The sequence below is a fragment of the Poecilia reticulata genome, chromosome 12, assembly GCF_904066995.2.
Source record: "Poecilia reticulata chromosome 12, P_reticulata-male-v2, whole genome shotgun sequence".
Taxonomy (NCBI): domain Eukaryota; kingdom Metazoa; phylum Chordata; class Actinopteri; order Cyprinodontiformes; family Poeciliidae; genus Poecilia; species Poecilia reticulata.
This window is the reverse complement of record NC_088841.1, coordinates 15,001,148-15,021,758: the sequence shown is the minus strand read 5'-3', so window position 1 is coordinate 15,021,758 and position 20,611 is coordinate 15,001,148. Positions and strand designations below refer to the sequence as shown.

Genomic DNA, 20,611 nt, shown 5'->3' with positions numbered 1-20,611 from the left:
CAACTTACGACAAAATTCAGTTTTCAAATTATTGTTTCATTTCTCAACGGCACCTGTCCAAGCCAACTTGCCCCAATGTGAAAAAGTAGCTGCTGAAGATCCTCCCTCCTGGCCAGATACTTGAAGCCAGAGGATTTGCATGTTGCTAAAAACAAAGATTATCTCTAGCTGCCAGCAGGACACTGAAACACAAAACTCCCATCCCTGGCTGTCCCCTTCAAAATACAAAGCTTTCAAATGTAAAAGTTGTTATAGAAATGGCTCTGCAGCTCTTACCACACCGATAAATGTCAAGAATTTCTAGTCCGACCTATATATATATATATATATATATATATATATATATATATATATATATATATATATATATTTTTTTTTTTTTTTTTTTTTTTTTTTTATAGATAAGCATGAGTGTTTCTAAATTAGATCTTTTAACCTCCATGTTGACAAACAGGTTGTCTTTAAGTGAATTCTTGATCACAAAGGTCAGACAGTTGAATTACTTTTCACAAAGGGCCAGTTTGTTTTGGATAGCTTTTCCCCCACTTCCATAAAACTCTTTAAATAAATGTTTTTTATTGCTATTTTACCCAGGTTATCTGTGATGTAAAAATTAGTTTGATGGTTTGAAACAAAAGAGAAGCAGAGGAAAACTTTAAAGGTGAAAATACCTTTCGTAATTTGTGGTGAAAGGTGAAAATATTCCCCCTAATTAGCTTTATTCATGTATAAAAGTAAAAAAAAAAAATGTGTTAAAAACTTTATAAATTCTGATCTGGAAGTTTCACAAAGTTTGAAGGTGCATCAGAGTTGTAAATAAACCTGCAGTTTGCGTTTAGGATGAGGAGCTCTGTCATACACACTAACTAAACTAACACAGCAAAAAAAAAGAAAGAAGAAACTTAATGATCTACTCTTGAAGTGCACTTGAGATGACGTAGTGCACATACAGCCGCGCCAAGGGCAAAAGTATAATCGGGACGCAAGAAAGCAAAAAAAAAAAAAGAAAGAAAAAGTTGTTCCTGGAAACAGAGGAAAAGGATCGCGGGGAAGCTGCGGAGGGATTTCTAACCGGCTCAACTTTTTTTCTCACTTATCAAAAACTCGGCAAGAAACACCAGAAATGAGAATAAAGTGAACAACTCGGAGGACTGAAGGGTCCGGTCAGTTTGGGGAACAGTGTCCGCTCATTGCAGGTAAGTTGATGCGTCACAATGACGCGGTGATAAATAGTCTTTTTTTTTTTAAATAAAAGTTTTGTAGATATGTATCAGGCTACAAAACGTACAATTAACTTGCTTGTGAGTTCTCACAAATGTTCCATGCCACCGTTACCAATTAGGACTCCATTTTCTAAATCGGTTCATAGCTGTTGGTATCAACAGCTATGAACCTTGAGGTTCTTAATGATATGTTGATTTTCAGGCAGTCGGACTTTATTATGCGCCCCGTCTTCGAATTTGAATTTGATAATTAAAAAGTGATTAATTTGAATGATGTAGCGTCTTTTCACAGGCAACATCACAATATACCACACAGTGTTACAGTTAAAACATGGTTTTATTTTACTTATTAAACCCATCAGACAATCATGCAAATATTTCAAGAGTTATAAAAAAAAGTCATCCGTTTTTTTTGTTGTTTTTTTTCTTTAAACGAGTAAACACTCTCAAGACAACATAAACAAAAGGAACCTTTTTCCAGGTATAAAAGTCTGAAAAAAGTGATCCTGTTATATTTGGACCCTGGAGCTAACAGCAGACTTTAACAAGGACTTGAGGTCTTGAGTTGGAATATGTCTTTAATAATTCCTGTCATGGAGAAACGAGCTTGAGTTAAAGTCTGATGTTATGTTAGGGCTTTTTAGGGAAGTGTTTCCCAACCCTGGTCCGAAAAGACACACTGCCCTGCATGTGTCAGATGTTTCCCTACTTCAAACGCATATAATTTCAGTTGATAGGTGATTAACAGGCTTTTGCTGAACTGCAATCATCTGTATCAGATGTCTTAAATAAGGGAAACAACCAAATATACTGGACAGTGTGCATTGAAGACCAGAGTTGGGAAACATTGAGTTAGAATGAGAACAAATTCTAAAATGAAAAGGTGCCAGTGCAAAGACATCAAACTTTGTTCAAGTGTATTGTTTTTTTGGGGGGGGGTTTTTGTTTTTTTTTTGAGGAAGCAAAATCAAAAAACAAATTACAACAGGACAGAAATTCCAATTAGGAAACTTCAAGAACATGGTGAAAACCTACAGTCACCACAAAGTGTGATTACTAATCCAGGAGCAGGTGGTTGATTATAAACAGGGTGCAACTGTGTGGGAAGGCAAGTAGCTGATGTTGAACCTGGAAGAAGGAGAAGTGGCAGATGGAACACACAGGGAAGTAAAATCACTGAAACCAGAACACAGTGCAATGCATGAAACCCAACGAACAGGTTTAATAAAAGTATTAATCCAAATTCAAACGAAAATGAGACATTTAGAAACAGAAGCATCGGGAAACCATAACTGAATACACAGTTTATGGAGCAGTTCTAAAATAAACCAGGAACACGGATCAACGCAAAAACACACAAAACCAAAAACCACAACTCAGAGCAGAAATTTAATATGACAGAGCAATAACAGAAGAATTGAATGAGCAAAATAAGAAAATTAAAGAGGGACAAATTCCAAAATGAGACAAAAAAGTCCTGAAGATTACAACATGGAGTTGGTGTAAAACCTTAAGGATACGACAAAATAACGGCTCCTTTTTCAATTCAGAATATAGTGTTTATGACTTAGTAATTCAAAAAACCAAAGCGATCAATGAGTTTGCCAAAAAGTTGTGATATGACAAACTAATGTAAATAGAGTAAAAATATTCATATATTTTTTTACATTCAAATTATTATCTTTTAGACAAGAATTTAAAAGATTTTCTCTGCATTCAGTTCAATTTCGATTTTTCCATATGCATCCCGATTTGGAAATTAATTAAAACTAAATTGCATCATTTTCAAGACTATGAACATTTCTTATTTTTATTTACATACTGAATGGATTTATTGTGTATACTCAATTTTTGATTTATTTGTCCTTTTTGAGATTATTTCTTTAAACTTTTTTGTATATTTGAAGGCATTACCCTTGGACACCCATCTTTGATATAAAACCATCTTCTCAAGACACAGCTGTGGGAATAAGAGTTCTTCATGAGCGCAGATCCTTTGCCGAATCTGCCTCAGCCATGAGTGGAAAAGGTTGCCAGCTCCTGGTGTCTCCCTGCAGCATTCCTCCATCACTGAATACAATCAGAGGCCACCAGTCCCAGACCATCGGGATACCCCTGTCTTCCTCACCTCAACAAGCCGGACTTAGGTCGTCCACAGGCAGAACGGAGAAAGCAAAAAGCAGAAGCATCCATTCTTTAGCTTTTGGAAACCAAAATGAGGGCCATGTTGTCCTCCCTAACCTGAGCCTCCGCAGAAAAGTGTTGACCAATGGGAAAACTTTAACGGTGCCACCCGGGAACCCAGAGCAAATACCCGCTTTTCCACTTCAGAGCACAACTAAGACAACTGCCAGGAACGCAAAACTCCTAAACTCTTCTATCTACAGTGTCAAAGGTAAAAAAACAAAACTTAAAAGGATGAAAATGTCTTGCAAAAATGCTTGTGTGAGTAAAATCTAGGTGTTACTTTATTTTCAAAAACAGCATTTTAAAGCTTTTCACTGCCTTACAAAAGTATTCAAACTCATTAAACTTCTCACATTTTCTTACCCTGCATCTCATTGGGGTTTTATGTGTTTTTATTTGAATAAATAAAAAATCCCTACTAATATTGGACACTTTCCATGTCTCTGCACGGTTTCAGGGTGATGTGGAGTATTTGTTTTCCATCACCCATATGTTTTTTATTTTATTTTTTTTTTTTACAGAGCACTTAAAGTTCAATGTTCTCATCTCAATAGAGTAACTTCTTTTACTCAACTTAGACCTGTCTACAGCTTCATCCACCTGAGCTGAGCATCTCTACAGCTACTCTGGAGTTACAAGGGGTCTTTTTGGAACAATGATCTCCTTTAGAATAATGGCCATGTCTTTTTCAAAGCTTTTCAAAGCATCTCTGCAGCTTCATCCCTCATCTGTGTGCTCTCTATGTTTAGGGGCATTAGAATAAAATAGACTAAATTCAATGCATGCTACTCAAACAACACTGAAGACCTATAATTTCCAGTGTGGTTCACAGTTATTTCATAGCTCATAGCTGCACAGTTAAGATCTGCTGATGGCTAAGTGCTTTTGAGTTTGGTTTTTATCTAATTTTGTCCCCAAAACTTATATGCTCTAGTGCAGTATAACCCAGGTTATTTTTTAAAGTTCTGGATTGTCTCCAGCTGATTTTGCAGTGTCTGGATCCACATTTGATGCCTCTGGTCCGGCAGCGGGTGTTAACCTAACAGTGACCAGTAGTCCTATAAGTGCTTTCTCAGTGCCAACATTTCCTGCGAGACTTCGGCCTCCGTCCTCTCACAGTGTGCCATTTTCTCACAACGATGCCAGGTGAGCGATATCTCAGTGTTATGCCATTGTATGAGGCCCTCACAAGATTTGATATTATTTCTAAAGCAAACAGGAATCTTTTTCAGGTCCTTATTTTCCAGAGAATCCCTGGCGTCCACCACCCTCAGCCTGTTTGAAACCCAGTCTGTGTTTAGTAGCAAACAGGACTGGGCATATGGCTACCGTGTGCTCCCCCCCGTGGGACTACCTCAGAGCTGCGCCCAAGCCAGTGAGGGCGGTGAACAACTCAGCCTCTCCCCCGGCACGGCCATGTCGGGCACCACCGCGTCAGGAGAAACAAGCACCTCTGCCTCCCTGCCCTCGTATCTTTTTGCTGCTGAGGCTGGAAGCCCGAGACAATCTCATGCGAAGAAGAGAGCGCTTTCCACGTCGCCATTGTCAGACGTCATGGGGATTGACTTTAACAGCATTATACGGACTTCGCCCACGTCGCTTGTGGCTTACATCAACGGTTCTCGCAGCTCTCCGTCATCCCATCTCACCCTCTCTCCTGTTCACTCTGATGGATATGGTCATTTCTTAGGAGTGAAAGGTCGCTGTATACCCCACCACCATCCATGCAGCGTGCCGGGCCCTACCCAAGCATTAACCCTGCTGTCAGAGTGTGGCCGTATGCAGGTGCTTGACGAGGGAGGGGGCCTGGAGAACCAGATGGCTAACATGATGGTGGGGCCGCAGTGCCTTTCACATGAAGAAGGGTTCCTGGAAAAGACTTCAGAGAGTTGCAGCCAAATGTCTAACTGCATTCTACCACCGTTGCAGCCAGAGACAGCGTCGTTGACGAGGGTCCAAGAAGCCGCCGTTCCACATGGGCCTCCTCCCCCTTACCACTCGCATCATCACATAAACCCTTCCAGATACCACTGCAAAATGAAGGCCCAGTCTCAGAACACTGCCATGCAATCTCCCATGTTTCCACACAGGCACGGAGTCAGCTTTTTACCACAGATTCCCATGCTGGAGGAGGAGGAAGGGGAGGCGGAGGACTGCGGCACCCACTGCTGCAGGTGGCTGGATTGCACTGCAGTTTACGACCAAAAGGAGGAGCTGGTAAGGCACATAGAGAAGCTGCACGTGGACCAGCAAAAGGCAGAGGACTTCACATGCTATTGGGTGGGCTGTCCACGAAACTTTAAGCCATTCAATGCCAGATACAAGCTTCTTATCCACATGAGGGTCCACTCCGGAGAGAAACCCAACAAATGCTCGGTATACCTTATATATCTTTCTCTTGCATTTTCATTCTGCTGAAATCACTCCTGCATTCTCCTTGTTTCTGATTGTTGTCTGAAAACACTCAATCAGCTGAAAAGGTTTTGCTCCTCTGTGAGATGACATAACTGAATGCCGACAACACAGAAGCATGATAAATGGCGGACCTCGCTAAATTCGCTTCACTATGAGGAAATTAACGCTACAGTGTCTATTTGAAGGCTGCCAAAAAAAATCGTTATTAGGGTGACTACCCTCATGTGAAATGACATTTGGGAAAGGTCTTCATTTAAAATATGGCCAGTCCGATTCTAACTTAAGCCCTGGGGCAATTAGCAGAGCTCTGTGATAATTGGCATGGGAGTTAACTCAATTATATAGTTATTAAATAAGCACAAAAGAGGCCTTGCACTACAGCTCTGGCAATACTCACTGGGCCTCTGCAAGCTATTGTGGTTGTCTGCAACCAAAGGGTTTGCCAGGACTGAGCCCGAAAAGCTTGGCTGCTGTCCTGGGAAGGTGATGCCCCTTTGGCAACAGAGATAGTTTATTTTAAAATGTTTCAGATGGGGAGATAAAGCAAGGCAAGCTTCTTTTTTTTTTTTTTTTTTTTACATTGCACCATCTTTGCACAAGGTAATTAAAAGTTTTCTACAGGAAAAAAAAAGTTTAAAAGTTGTATTAAAATACAAATATTTTCATTTCTAAAGTTTAGATATCCTACTTGCATTTAACAGATCCCTTTCAATTAAGCACAACAATTAGTGCATTTAATTACATCTTAATTACTATAAATAATAGAACAAGACATGAGAAACAAAAACCAAAAAAGTGTAACCATGCATGGTGTTATGTCCTTCCTTAATTTGTCCTTTGTCCTCTTTTTCCTTTAAAACTGGAAACATTGTTGTTTAGTATAACGTTATTTTTCGGTCTTAACAATACATAAAATGTTTTTCCTTTGTTTTGTTTTTTTGTTTTTTTAAAGGACATAAAGTCATAGACGGATTTGCGTATGCACAGTGCTAGGTCAATAAATCTGTGTTGCCTTGCCTAGGGGGTTATGCAGGTTTTGCATCTCTAGACAAATTTTATCAGCGTAAAAATGCATCGTAAAGGTTGTTTGACATGCACAATAGTGGAACTAGTTTATTTCTTAGACACATATACGTCTAGAATGTGTTGTCTTTTCCTCACTCCCACTTCTGACTTGGATGAGTAATTAACAAGTCATCGGCTAAACATGGTTTAGTACATTGATGCTTTTAACAAGTTAAATATTAACATCATGCATACCTGCAGTCGACCTTCTGCTCCAAAATACTCACTTATTAGTTGAAACTGGCTCTGTTGCCATGGCAGCTGCCGCTGTTGGATGGCTCCCTTTAATCATTCGGTGATGAAACATTTATGGCTGCAGCTTATTGCCAAAAGGAGAATTTGAACCTGTAGTTGTTTCTCCAGAAAACACCTAAGCAGGAAAAGAAAAGCTTTTACACAGGCTACCCACAGTCATTTTCTTTTTTCTTTTTTTTTTACATTTTGAAGCAGTTTGCATGTCTTAGACATTTTTTCCCCATGAGTAAAATTTATTTTAAGAAGATAAATTATTTTAAAATGTAGAAATATGTATATATTTTTTAAGTAAATAGATGACAGCTATAAAGCTGCAGTATGGTATATGAGGCACATTGTGCCACCAACACAATAAGTAGCTCTTGTTTCACAGTGGACATATGGGGCAGGCTAAGACTTGTGCTGTTATCCCACAATCTGGTCAACAATCAGTTTCGTTTTAAAAATACAACCGTTACTCACCAGTTTGTTTTAGGTAACCTAAGCAACAATAGTTTTACAGGTATACTCATCACTGTGAGGGTAAATGTGAATTTTAGACAACTTGTAAATATATATATTTTTTTAAGTACTAGTACTACTGTACTAGTATTTTGGTACCAGTACATTTATACTGGTACCAAAGTATATTCACTTGTAAGTGGAGAAATTATTTTTCACTTATGGAAATAATATCTTCTTGTAAGTGTGATGACTTAAAACAACCCTCTGTATCTTACTAAAAAACTTTATGTGAGTTAGTTTAGTCTTATTTCAACTGTACTAAGATATTTGCACTAGAAACTAGACTAAAAATACTTTGTAAGACTTTGTGCTTCCGCAGTGTGTGAGCTAATGCCTCACAGAAAGCTTACCATGATTAATTTGCCTCTAACGTTTTTTGTCGTATTTCAATTTACATTTAATCTTTCCTTTCTTTCTCATTTTATTCTCCACCCAGTGAAGTTTTAAATGTGCTTTGTAAATAAACTGACACTGACAAGCTCGGAGAAACAGCAGATCCAAGAATACCATCTATGCGATCATTGATATCGCCTCGGAAACGGCGCTTTGTTGACAAGCCCCTTGATGCGTTTTTGTTCAGTAACTGTTAGCATCTTTTCTGTTGCACCCTGCCTGTGGGTCAGTGTTTCAGATGATGAAATCCTCAGAGGCCTTCCAATTTTATCTTGAGAAATTGTAAAAGATATTTGAATTTTCTAGTATTACCTAATACCTAGAAAGTATGTGTAGTTAAAAGAGTTTCACAAACAGAAAGATAAAAAAAAAGGCACAAAAAATTTGGCCTAACAGGGTGTAGAATAGTGAAGTGACCTCAAAGCCGAACCGGGCACCAGACAGAGTCTGCTGGCACAGATTGCAGCTGTCATTGTTCAGCTGGGGTGTGAGTACCTGCCAGGATCTGTCAGAAGTTGGCTGTGAGACTGAGGAGCCACACCGCTTTCTTTTCAATCCTAAACATCCCTTGTGGCACAGCAAAAAGCCCTCCTCAGGAGAGCTTTGTGACACAGAGAAGCGGGGAGGGACACAGCTATCTACCTCTGGACTTGGCTGGATTGCTGCCAGGGTTTTAGTTTTAAGTTAGTTCAGTCCAGTTTTGGTGTTTAGAGGCTATTTATCTATGTTTGCATTGCTTCAGGCAGGTGTCTTTTTCCTGTTGTTGTTGTCGTCTTGCCCTAATTCAGCCATTATTGCAAGGCCTTTATAGTGCTATTAGAAATAGACGACATGAACCAAGATTTTTCACACAAGAGATGTATGAAACGTTTTACATATTTTCTATTTTCTGTTTCATGTTTCCAAATTAATTTCCACTTCCACCAACTGTTTGGAATTCTTCCTGAACCTTTTTTTTTACAAACCTTATGATTGGACCATGTAAATACCTTTCCTGGAATTGAAGTAAAAATCTGTTTTTGCAATTTATTGCAAAAACAAGATTGGCTTGTTTGATTTTTTTTTTTTTCAGTCAAAAATTACTGTTGTGTTGAGAAAGAATGGCAAGAATTTCTCATTCTGTGAGGGAAAAAAAGTTCATTTATTTCTGGCAGTTATGACCAAGAGATATAAGAATGTGAGGAATCCAGTCCTGGAGAAAGAATAACAATATCAGACATGCTCCTTGACCATGAGGCTTCATTAGGACAAAAAAAAAAAGATTCCCGTCACAAACCACCCCTTCTAACCCCCCAGGAAGAGGGCAACATGACTCTGGACTTAGGAGAAAAGGCTTTGAATGATTTGCATGTTTTAGGGATGAAGTCATTGGTCACATGATGAGGTAACCACTTATGTTGACTGGAATATTTTCCTCAAACACCAGACAGCCCACATAAGACCTTCTGTATGGTGCTGTCATTCATTAAAGTACTTATCAGTCTTACAGAAAACATTCATATTTATTAGCTTACTAAACGTTGCTGTTTATTTATTCATAATTCGTAGCTGCCAAATGCTGTCAAAGTGATGTAAGATGTATGGTTAACAACAAAATGCAGCTGTGGTTATGCATGTTTAAACACTGACCCCTGCTGGTCAGAATGCAAACGTGAAAAGTTTGGGTCAGATTGACTTTGGTCAAATCTAAACTCTGAAATAACTTCTTTGTAACCAAATTCGCCAGTTATATTGAAACATATTGAAACATTGAGCTGAAACATATCACTGTAAAAACAAACAGTAAAGCCTTACATTATCCATGCTTCCAAACTGATTTAGATTATTTGCTAGGTTAGCCACTGCAAAAACTTATCATTACTTCTAGTCAGAAATTATTATTTTTTTATTAAATCTGATCCTGTCAGAAGGGATGTGGGGTTTAGCTGTACATGTGTGGCAACAATGCTGTAGATGCCTCCTAACACTACTGTGCCTTGCAAAGTATTGTGTTATCTAACCTCTGTAGCTTTCACATAACACCTGCATTTGTACTGAGATTAATTGAACCAAGTTGTATTTGGGGGGTATCAGTTTAAAATGGGTACATTTTGTATCCCTTCACATCTCATTTATGGACGATTTGTGTTGGTCTTTCATAGATTTTGGAAACATTTTTTAGTCCAAAAAGTAATCTTGTCCTTGTACAATCAAGTTACAATATGTCTAGAGCAGTGGTTCTTAACCCGGGTTCGATCGAACCCCAGGGGTTTGATGAGTCGGTCTCATGGGTTCGGCGGAGCCTCAGCCGCGGAGGTAAAGACGCACTTGTGTAAAGTTGTGATGATACGCCCCGCTTTGCCATCACTTGCTTTAATTACTTCAGCAAAGCTCACCGTTTTTACCAAATTCTGTGTACTTCTAAATCTGCTCCATAGTTGCATCTTTTCGGGGTTGCTACTGCCTCTAGTGGCGTGGGGGTGGTAACACAATTAATATAATTACATTACTAAATCAGAATACCGCGAAGTCTTGTTTATTAATTTTTCATTGTCTTAAGAATGTAGAGCTAATTAAATGATCTAAACAAGACCTTAAAGTGATTCCAGTTTCTCTCGATGGCCAACCTGTTGATACTGTGGCAAATTTTAAATACCTTTGGTCGTTCCTAGACAGTCAGCTCAACTTTGCTGAAAACACTGATTATATTTTGAAGAACTGTTCTCAGAGACTCTACCTTTTAAGAAGACTTAGTGATCTTGTTACCCATATGTCTTGAATTTGGAAAAAAATATATAGCCTATATATTTATCACTAGGGTTCAGTGAATGCGCATATGGGTTCGGTATCTCAAAAAAGGTTAAGAACCACTGGTCTAGAGATACCAAACCTTCTTAATAGTGGATTTATTTTCAAAAGTATACTGTAAAAACGCAGTTTCATTGTGAAACCAAAATAAAAGTTTTTTTTTTCTTTAAAAATGGAGAAAACATTTACAGCTAGAAAACAGCTATTTGTCGTTCAACCAAATAGCTGGCTGAGTATAACAGACTGCCTGTTATACTGCCTGTCAACTTTTTGGGGGGCAAACTGAATCGTAGCTGAACATAGACAACACCAGTAGATTACACGCTACTTGTTAACAAGCTTAAGGTGCTGTATTGATAGCTAGTCATCTTTACCTGCATCCAGCAGCTTTACTCAACAGTCGGTTAGTTTGGGGGGAAAACTGTGAAAAGTTCTTTGCGTTTTGCTGCTTTGCTGCCATGATTCTAACACACACCTGCGTAGCTCTGCGCAGCAGCAGCAGGTCTCCTTGACTGCGGCACAGGTGTAAACACAGCGCGTGCGTTGTAGCGCTCATGTTGCGTTTAAAGGCAGCTCGGAAAAACAGGTTACGACATGTTAACAACGAATGAAACAGTTTTAAGTGCTGATAAAAGTGACAGAGGACACAAATATGGGAAGTGCGGAAACCCCGGCTGTATCAAATTGACAGAGGAATAACAGAGAGTTGGCCATTCTCAGGTAAAAACCCAGCGCATACAGCGATCATATTTTTGTTTTTTTGTTTTTTTGTTTTCATCCAGACGGCTCCCCCCGCCCTCCTCCTGCAATGGCACGGCGCCCCCCTAGGGGACGTACCCCACAGTTTGGGAACCTCTGCCATAGACCATTAGCGTAGACGTTTTTCCATCAAGAGCAAAACGTCTACACTGTTTTTCATTTAAAAAAAAAAAAAAAAAACAGAGCAACCCAATCCAGAGCTGCAGGTTGCATGTTCACTCACGTGAACTTCTAACAAAATATGTTGCTTGTGGTTCTAATCTGTTGAAACAAAGTGTGTTAGCATATGTGAATACTTGTGCAAGGAACAATAAGTGACTTTTTTTTCTGCAAACTTGGCATTTTACAATTTAGGCCTCATTTTATAACAACACCTTTCATTTTAATGAGACTTGTTTCAAATCTTTGCTTTTTACAAGCTGCCAGTCTATAAGCAGGACTCATTTTAACCACATTTTATGTTTACACTGTCACAGTTTGAAGGCTGCAGCAAGGCTTTTTCTCGACTTGAAAACCTGAAGATTCACCTGCGCAGCCACACAGGGGAGAAACCCTATCTGTGTCAGCACCCAGGGTGCCACAAGGCTTTCAGCAACTCGAGCGACAGAGCTAAACACCAGCGAACACACCTGGACACAGTCAGTGGTGCCTCATCACAATCACACGATATAATTAGAGATGTTGTTTTGATTCTTTGGATCAGAAAGTGTTCACCGTCTGGGTTTATGTGTCTGTGGTTGTGCAGAAGCCATATGCCTGCCAGGTGCCTGGCTGTGCAAAACGCTACACTGACCCCAGTTCATTGAGGAAACACATGAAGTCTCATTCTACCAAAGAGCGGCAGTTACGGAAGAAGGTGAGTACCCTAATGCTAAAATTGCAGAATAAAGCAGATGGGATTTTTTTCTTTTTTTTTTTTATGGATTATATAAGCAGTAGAAGGACAGGGAATTCAAACGTTGTGGTCACTGAATGAAAATCCTTGGGCTGTTTTTGTAGAGGATCTCAGGAATTTGCTGTTTGAAGTTAAGCTTTAGAAACGGGTTTCACTTCGGTAGCATGACAGCCGTGAACATGAAATAAACCTCTCTTACATACAGAACGTGACACATTTCATTTTATTGTGCTTTCCTTCATCCTAATTAGCTCTGTGACAGGCTTTTCATCCCACTCACTTACCTCTGCAACTTAACTGTACACAGATGATCATTATCTTTAATTAAAGGTGTGCATGCGGTTAGATGGAAATGACTTGCAGCCAAGTTTGTCAATTTATGCACACTTAGATTAACAGAAGTGTGCATAAATTGGTCTCACAAAATTACTGAGTAATGTTGTTTGTCTTAGTGTTTTCCCTCTGAGAGTCACTCCATTAAGAGTTGCACTTTACAGTAGCGCAATTTTGCTATTAGGATTTTTGCATGTTAGTGAGAAAAGGTTTTTCATTTTGAGGTGTGTGTCATCGAAGATGCCAACAAAAATCATGAGGATTTGCAGAGATACATTTTTCTGTTAGTTTAAATATAAGTTAGCGAATTTCAAAGATGTTTTTAAATAAAATCTGTGTGATATGAACATTTTTTATTGCCTTCTGCACAAATAACTTTAGTGTTTGCTGAAAGCATAGAGTAAAAAAAAAATACATGTCTTGACTTTCATACATAAAGATTAAAGAAATAATGGACAAAGAAAATTCCAACATGCTCTAAGAGTTACAATTCTATGGAAATTTGCATGTTTATCACAAAAGTGTGAATCTTTGAGAATGCTGTTTAGATTGTCCTAAACTTATGCTTCTGGATTCTTGCTACATCTGATGAACAATTTTTTCATTAATTAGTAATTAAATAATATAAAAATGAATATGCAATAAATGGGTTTTCGGAGTAAAACATCTTCTGGTAGACAATAGAAAACTTTGTATAGCAAGTAACATTTAAGAACTTTTTTAGGTGTCTTCAAGTCTGTAATGCTTAATAAAGAGATGTGATTACCTTAGCTACTACATTTCAGCGCCTGGAATGATTTTGCCAATGCAGACAGCTGACTGGCAGATAATCTTACAGGAGGGGGCGTGGACCCTTTTAATGACTGTCATCAGCGGGATTATTTACAGAAGTAGTAGAAAATTGAAAATGACGTAACATTAGAACACAAATAGAACAATAGTGATGTAGTGAACTCTCTGTCAGTGTCTCTGCTGCCCATATTTGTTTATTTTTAGCCTTTTGTGTCGTTTCTGTAGATGAAATCTTCCACCGATGCAGCCCAAGGAACACTGGCTGACTGTTTGACCATTCACCCTCTACATCCCGACATTTCCCCGCCGGCAAGGCTAGATAACAGCTTGAACCCAGCTCTCGGTGCGTCTCATGAGACATACTGCTGTACGTCAAAGTTTTGCATGTTCGCATAAATGCATTTAATATGAGAAATAAAATAAAAACATCACAGTTCTGAGGTGTCTGTAATTTCTATTCCTCAGGTGCAACACAAGGACAGGATTCTTATCACAGTCCCTGCTTGGCTCAGATGTTCTCCATGCCAGATAACTACAGGTAAAAATTGTATTTATTTTTATCATTATTATATTCAATACATTTGCTACGTTTTCACTAAGAGGGAGTAAACCACTCAAACAATGGTTGTCATGGTGTCAAGGCTCCAAACTTGATTAGAATAATCCGTTTTTGCAAAAATCCACTTATTTGTTCTTGCATTAAAAAAAATGGATTTCCTTATTTTTTTCCATTTCATTTCACCTTGATGCACGTTAATCATATCGAGACACAAGGTCTCATGTTCGAGTCCAGCCTGTTTTAAATAGACATACAAAACATGCATGCGTTACAACAAACTACAATCCACACGATTCACACAACTAATTAATTAAGAGTCTAACTGAGAGTAAAAGACAGCAGCAACAAAACATCAAGAACAGGAGCCGCCACTCAACAATTAAATTACTGTTTGTGCTTTTGCTTTTTGCGAGTATGTGCAGTGGATGCTACAAGAAAAAGCTTTTCACATTTAAATGCCACAAACATTAGTCACTTTTCAACCTGGGTAAAATGCCTCTCCAGTCACTCTTCTCTTCAAAGAACCTAATGAAGGATTTTTTTGTCCTCGTGAGAAGCCAGATGCTTACGGCTCCTCAATGGTTCAAATTGTTCTCCGGCCAGCGGTGGGCCAAAGCTTTCCCTGCGGGACGTCCGAGCAGACAATCGGCTTGTGAGAGCAGACCTCGCCTTGCCTCATTGGTCTCAGCCGCTCCCATCAATGGATGCTATAGCCACCACCAAGAGCTGCCGGGGAATTCCATGAGTGAATCATAAAATCTAGAAAATGCCATCTATGCTCCAATGAGCGAAGGCTTTAATTACTCTTTTAGTTGTTAAATCAGTTGAAAAATCTTTGCTGGATTTTTTTATTTTAATTTGACAGTGTTTCTCAGTCGGTGTTTTGTCTAAAACTTTACCTTAAAATTCATCTAATTTGCATGTAGCCTTGAAAAATTAATACCAGCTACTGTATCATTTTAAGCAATACTGATTTATCTTAAAGTAATGCCTGATTTTTCAGTAGTGCTTAACAAATATGCACATTTAAATTTTCCAGGATAACCTTTCTGCTAAAAGTAAAGTGAAGAAATGGAGTAAGAGTTTGTATCAGATAAAGTGCATTTCGACACTAAAAACCAGAGAGGTTTTTCTTTTTAAATACATTTTCTCTTGAACACTGTGTAGAGAAAATCTTGCAGCAGTCATGTTTTGTGCCACCGGTTTATCAAATGCACTAAAACTAATTCTCAAAGCTGTTTGCAAGGATTAGATGTGATCTGACTGGAGTCAGAGTTGGCTCCTCTTTACGAATCTGAAAATACGCCCAAAGACAGACTTGCAAAAGTTTAGAAAATACATCTTAAATTTGAATAACTTATCAAGTGGAAACAATTAATAGAAATATAAAAAAATGTTAATAACACAGTATGTATGAAATTACTCCAAATTCAGGTGTTGCTGGACATGATTTATTTTTTTTATCTTTCAGCCTAGCTAATCAAAGTAACTGGGCGGGACAAATAATGAAGTTGCTGTGCAACAATCAGATTTTGGGGTCTCTTTGTTGTGCTTTGTTGGCAGCTTAAATTAACTAATGATGGATTTATTTCACAGAAAATATGAAATGATGATATTAACACACAATTTTAATTATAATTTTGGATTGTAATACATTATTTTCTATTTGTGGAGTTAATTGATTGACAGCTTATTGTATTTATTTTTCATGCATTTCTTTTATGTCAGATCCTGAATATTGAATGATGTTTTTTCACAAAAATATGGCATTTTTGCTGAATGTTAATATTGACTTTAAGAGCTGTACTGTTTCTCCACACGTTGATATAGTTTTACCATATATAAAACCATGATCATTTCAATCCAAGTTTCCACATATGATATTGTATTTGATAATGTTTCCTTATAATAATGACCAACTGGAGAGGTTTGAAATATGTTCAAAGTTGTGTAAGAAATATTTATTCTCAACGAGAAGTAGCATTTACTCAAGCTTGAAATACTTCAGGTTTGTTGATGAGCTGATCTCCAGGGACTCCTCCGGGCCTTCCTCCTCCACCTGCCACCCTCTTCCTCCCAGCGGACAGGTGCTGCTGAACAACTGTGATTTGAAGCAACTTGGCCAGCCTCCTGATGTGATGGATCAGAGCCCAGGTACTCCTAGTCTTAAAATTAAAAAAAAATATTCAATGCACACACTCAAAATATCTAAAGAGTCCGTTTACAGTGTCCTGCAAAAGTATTCACATCCTCTTTTGTCCCATTTTGTCACAACAATGTTGGAAAATTTAGCATTATTTGTGTTCACTTCCACTTACTTTGACGCTACTAAATAAATAATTGAGTACAACCAGTTGCCTGCTCAAGTGACCCTTATTTATCCACATGTGTATAATTTCATAAATACAGTTTACCTATGAAGCCCTCTGTAGTTTGCTCAGAGAACATTTGTAAACATATAGCATCATGAAGATCACAGAACACATCAGACGGGTAAAGAATAAAGCTGCATAAAGTATGGCAGACTTACAAAGGCATGAGCATCCATTTCAAACTGACAGGTCAAGCAAAGTGGAGATTAATCTTAGGAGAGGCCAGTGGTGCTGCAGTGTTTCACAGTTCAGATGATAGGACATTTTGACGTTGCATTATAAACCACGGACTGTACATAACAGGCCTTTATGGAAAAGTGGCAGGAACAAAGTCCTGTTATGCTTGCCATATGATTGGAAATATGCAGGTATGTGAAAGAAGGTGCTTTGGTTATACAAAAAATAGCTTTCTGGCCTTCATACAAATGACTTTGTAAATGAACAATGCACATCACCCTTAAAACACTGTCCAAACAGTGAAGCATGCTAATGTCAGCATCTTACTCTGGGAACAAAAAGCAAAACTTTCCGACTCCAAACCTTTGGGGTTATGTCTGCAATTACATTAAAACTGTGCCGACTAGATGTAGTAGAAATATGGTACAGTTCAGATTTTTTTCTGAGAAAAAAATGTGAAAACTGTGGATCACTTTCCTCCCGCTTAATTGTTATTCTCTATTTGGTGATGGTCTATCACATGAAATTCAAACTATGTGCATAGAAGTTTATGGATGTGACTTTGAATACTTGTAAAGCACTGTACAAAGGTTTGCATAATTTGTCAATCACTTTTCAGCTATGCTGTGCAGAACGTCTTTATAATAAGCATTAGCAGCTGATACCGTTTCTTTTCAGTCATAATCAAGTACCTTTCAAATGCATGCCACCTTTACATAAAACATGTTCCTGCTCGGACTCAGCAGCCACAGAGATCCTGACAAGGTTCTCCGAGATCAAATGTTTGATGTTTAAAAATAGCATGAATAAAAAGGTGGCATTTTCTCCTTCACCCTGAAGAAAAATTCCTTCAGTTCCTGTATTTATGGTAATGCTTATAGAAGCAGGCTTTGCTGCAGTAGTCAGTTATCACCATGACTGGACTTCCTCACAAATAGCCTTTGAGATGCTTAAAGTACATTGTAGAAAGCAGTGAAGGACAAGTACTTTATTGCTTTTTGATGTTCTTCTTTCTCACACTGCATACGTAGATCGCTGTGTTTCTGTTTTCTATCTGCTGCAGGTTTTGACGTCCATGTTCAAGAGTTGCATGCCAGGGATTACTTCTGTATGGTGGACCACAGCTCAAACAAGGTCCCCAGCATCTATACAGAGGCGTGATGCTACTACTAATACTACTCAGTCGTCGTGGGTTTGCACTGCTTCGTATTCTTTTATATTTAAATCAATGATTCACAATAAGAACTTATGGGAGAATGTGCACGAGCCTTCGGAAATTTCGTGTTTTGGTAACACTTTATTTGAAGGGGGGGTGAATAAGACTGATATGACACTGTCATAAACATGACATAACATCTGTCATGAACATCAGTAAGTCTTCATGAATATTTATGACTCTTGTCATAAAGCGTCATTCGGTAAATCATGACACTTTTAATACAAAGTTGACATTATTGAAAATATCTTTATGACAACTTGACATTATTCTAGACAAAAATGTCTTCGTTATGACAACGTGACATTACCCAAGACGTCGTTGTTATGACAACTTGACATTAAGCAAGATATTATAACTGGTCATGAATGTCATAACAGGTGAATTTTAAAATGTTATCCTTATAAGACAGCATTAACAAGTCACTTGTTGTTACACATACCTTTTGCTGTCATGAGACAATTATCCTCCTCTGTTAAAGTGTATCACAGTAAACTAGTAATGAAGATGTCATTGAGTGTCATTACTCTATCGCTTTAATGACAGTCATGAACATTTCCAGTTACCTCTGTTTATGACAGTGTCATGTCAGTCTTATTCACCCCCGTTCAAATAAAGTGTTACTCGTGTTTTCTTAATTCTTTCCTACACAGTTTGGATATAGCATAAGGTACTTTAATACTTTCAGGTGGCATTTTGCACAATATCAATACTGAATCATAGCAAAGTATGCAAGAGATGATTTATTGCAGTTTTTTCTTAGAAACGTGTCTTGGTAACTATAGTAACAAGACAACCTTTATTATTTGACAGCAATGTCATACATATTACTTGTTGCTTGAATATAGTAGTGTTCAACAAGCGCTCCTGTGTTTAGATAATGAGGGAAATTACTGGGATCACACCAGTGACTTTTAATGCTTTATTACTGCAAATTATTTAAACTTGATAACATGCTTGGCCTTCAATGAAAGTATTATATAATGCTTCACATTTTTGGACCTCTTTTCTTTCATTTTATGCTTGCATGGTGAGAGAAGGTACATTGTTATAATAATGAATTGTAATGATAGTCTGTTGTTTCCAGTTTGTATTTTAACAAATGATCAAAATTCATATTATTTCCTTGTAAGTTCCACAGGATTTCCCAGGTGTGTTGAATAAGAGAAGTAAATAATTTGTACTCTCATATGTGTTATTTTTTAAAAAATAAATTCTGTCTAGAAATTTTAACTTAATTACTTGTGACTCATTTCTTTTTTTTTACTGATGGACATTTTTATATTGTTTTATTCAGTGAGGAGGGGACGGTCAGAAGAATTGTCTTGAATGCAGTGGCTTGGAGATTTACCACACCCGGACCTGAAAGAGGGATTTAAAACCTGCTGCAGCAAGCCTGATCTGGCTGTAAAACACCGCCATGAAAGACAGCTTGTGAAATAAACTGTAATTGAAAACACTAAAATAGCGTCAGCACTCATGTAGATTCTAAAATATCTGCTTTGACTTGTTTACTCTGCTGCATACGCCCACTTCTCCAAATAGGGGTTTCTATTCTTTATATGAATAGAAATTTGGTGTTGTTGTTGCATGAATTAGAGTTCAGCTGCAAAGCCTTAATGCAGCTGTCAAAAAACTTTGCTCTGGACACATAGTCACACCGCACTATACAAGTCCGTAGTAAGTTTTTTCACAAAATGGTATTTGCTCTTAAAAGGTCGCTTCAAGTAAGAGTTACAATTTTAAACACTGGCTTAAAAACATACCCAAACTGCATAAGTAGACAAACCTTCTCTTCATCATAACCAACATCCACAATCAATTTTGGTACGGCTGCTGTGGTATGCCGTTGTCCCTAAGGTTCTGGTTGTTTCTTCCCTGAAGCAAGGTATGTTCAGAATACAACTCAGGACCGATTTACACATCTTTAATTGATTCTGTGTGTCCCCAGACTGCAATTCAAGAACAGTAAAAAATTTGGCTTGCATGTGCAGGTAGATGGATGTTATTTTGGGAAAGATTTTTGCAGATAGATTAAATTCTTCCTTAAGAACGTTATGTTAAATGCAAAGCATTTATCTTTCATAAGCCAGGTTACTTGCCTTCATTTAAATTTGATAGAAAATAGGTCCAGAAACATCCAGGGACTTCTTAAAAGCAGATTCTGGCACGTCTCTTCATCAAACCTGCCTAAATATAGCAATTGTTTTAGAAGAAAGGTTGATCCGTGTCCTCCTCTTGTTGCTCAGCAAAGAAAAAAAACTTTCTGGACTAAAATAGAAACCAATAGACCCAAAAAAATCAGTAAACTGTAGGTACTCCTTTCAAAAAGGCAAACTTATGAACCCGTCTTCATGTTTTGCACCATCAGTTATTTTCACACTACTTTATTATTTTCATTTAAATGTTGAATATTCAGTTTAGTAAGGGGCAGACAAAATGTAAAAGTTATATTTGTATTTTGAATCTTTCTTTAAATTATTTTTACAATCCATGAATGATTTCATCTTGACACTTTGGACATCAATGTCCTGAAACAAACAGGTTTCAGCAGCTGTAACTCTAAAGGCTTGTTTCATTTCATAAATGTGTATTTCATAATTATCAGATTTAAAACCAATAAAAAGGCTCAATATGTTTAATTTATGTTTACTGGTTTCATTTTGTCTAGGTTTTCAT

At 37.8% G+C, this 20,611-nt stretch overlaps 1 protein-coding gene across 4 annotated transcripts; it reads left to right on the top strand.

Annotated features, from left to right (window-relative positions):
- The first annotated feature begins 402 nt into the window (after positions 1 to 402).
- On the top strand, positions 403 to 19,539 carry glis3 (GLIS family zinc finger 3). 4 transcript variants are annotated; one of them, XM_017307704.2, is made up of 11 exons: positions 403 to 1,196; positions 3,131 to 3,618; positions 4,391 to 4,556; positions 4,643 to 5,786; positions 12,065 to 12,226; positions 12,334 to 12,444; positions 13,834 to 13,975; positions 14,074 to 14,146; positions 16,176 to 16,321; positions 17,780 to 17,850; positions 19,230 to 19,539. In XM_017307704.2, the coding sequence occupies exons 2-11, from the start codon at positions 3,240 to 3,242 to the stop codon at positions 19,230 to 19,232; spliced, it is 2,397 nt and encodes a 798-aa protein (XP_017163193.2). In that variant the 5' UTR covers positions 403 to 1,196; positions 3,131 to 3,239; the 3' UTR covers positions 19,233 to 19,539. The 4 variants fall into 4 exon arrangements, with proteins under 4 accessions (XP_017163193.2, XP_017163191.2, XP_081470165.1 ...); XM_017307702.2 differs by having other exon boundaries at positions 17,780 to 17,904; XM_081614039.1 differs by having other exon boundaries at positions 13,834 to 13,951; positions 17,780 to 19,539.
- The last annotated feature ends 1,072 nt before the right edge of the window (positions 19,540 to 20,611 follow it).

Bases quoted from the DNA above. Each gene is read 5' to 3' on its own strand.
- glis3 (XM_017307702.2), top strand. From the start codon at position 3,240: ATGAGTGGAAAAGGTTGCCAGCTCCTGGTGTCTCCCTGCAGCATTCCT. The intron at 12,227-12,333 runs GTCAGTGGTGCC...GTGGTTGTGCAG, and splicing joins AGCGAACACACCTGGACACA to AAGCCATATGCCTGCCAGGT. The intron at 14,147-16,175 runs GTAAAAATTGTA...GAAATACTTCAG, and splicing joins TCCATGCCAGATAACTACAG to GTTTGTTGATGAGCTGATCT.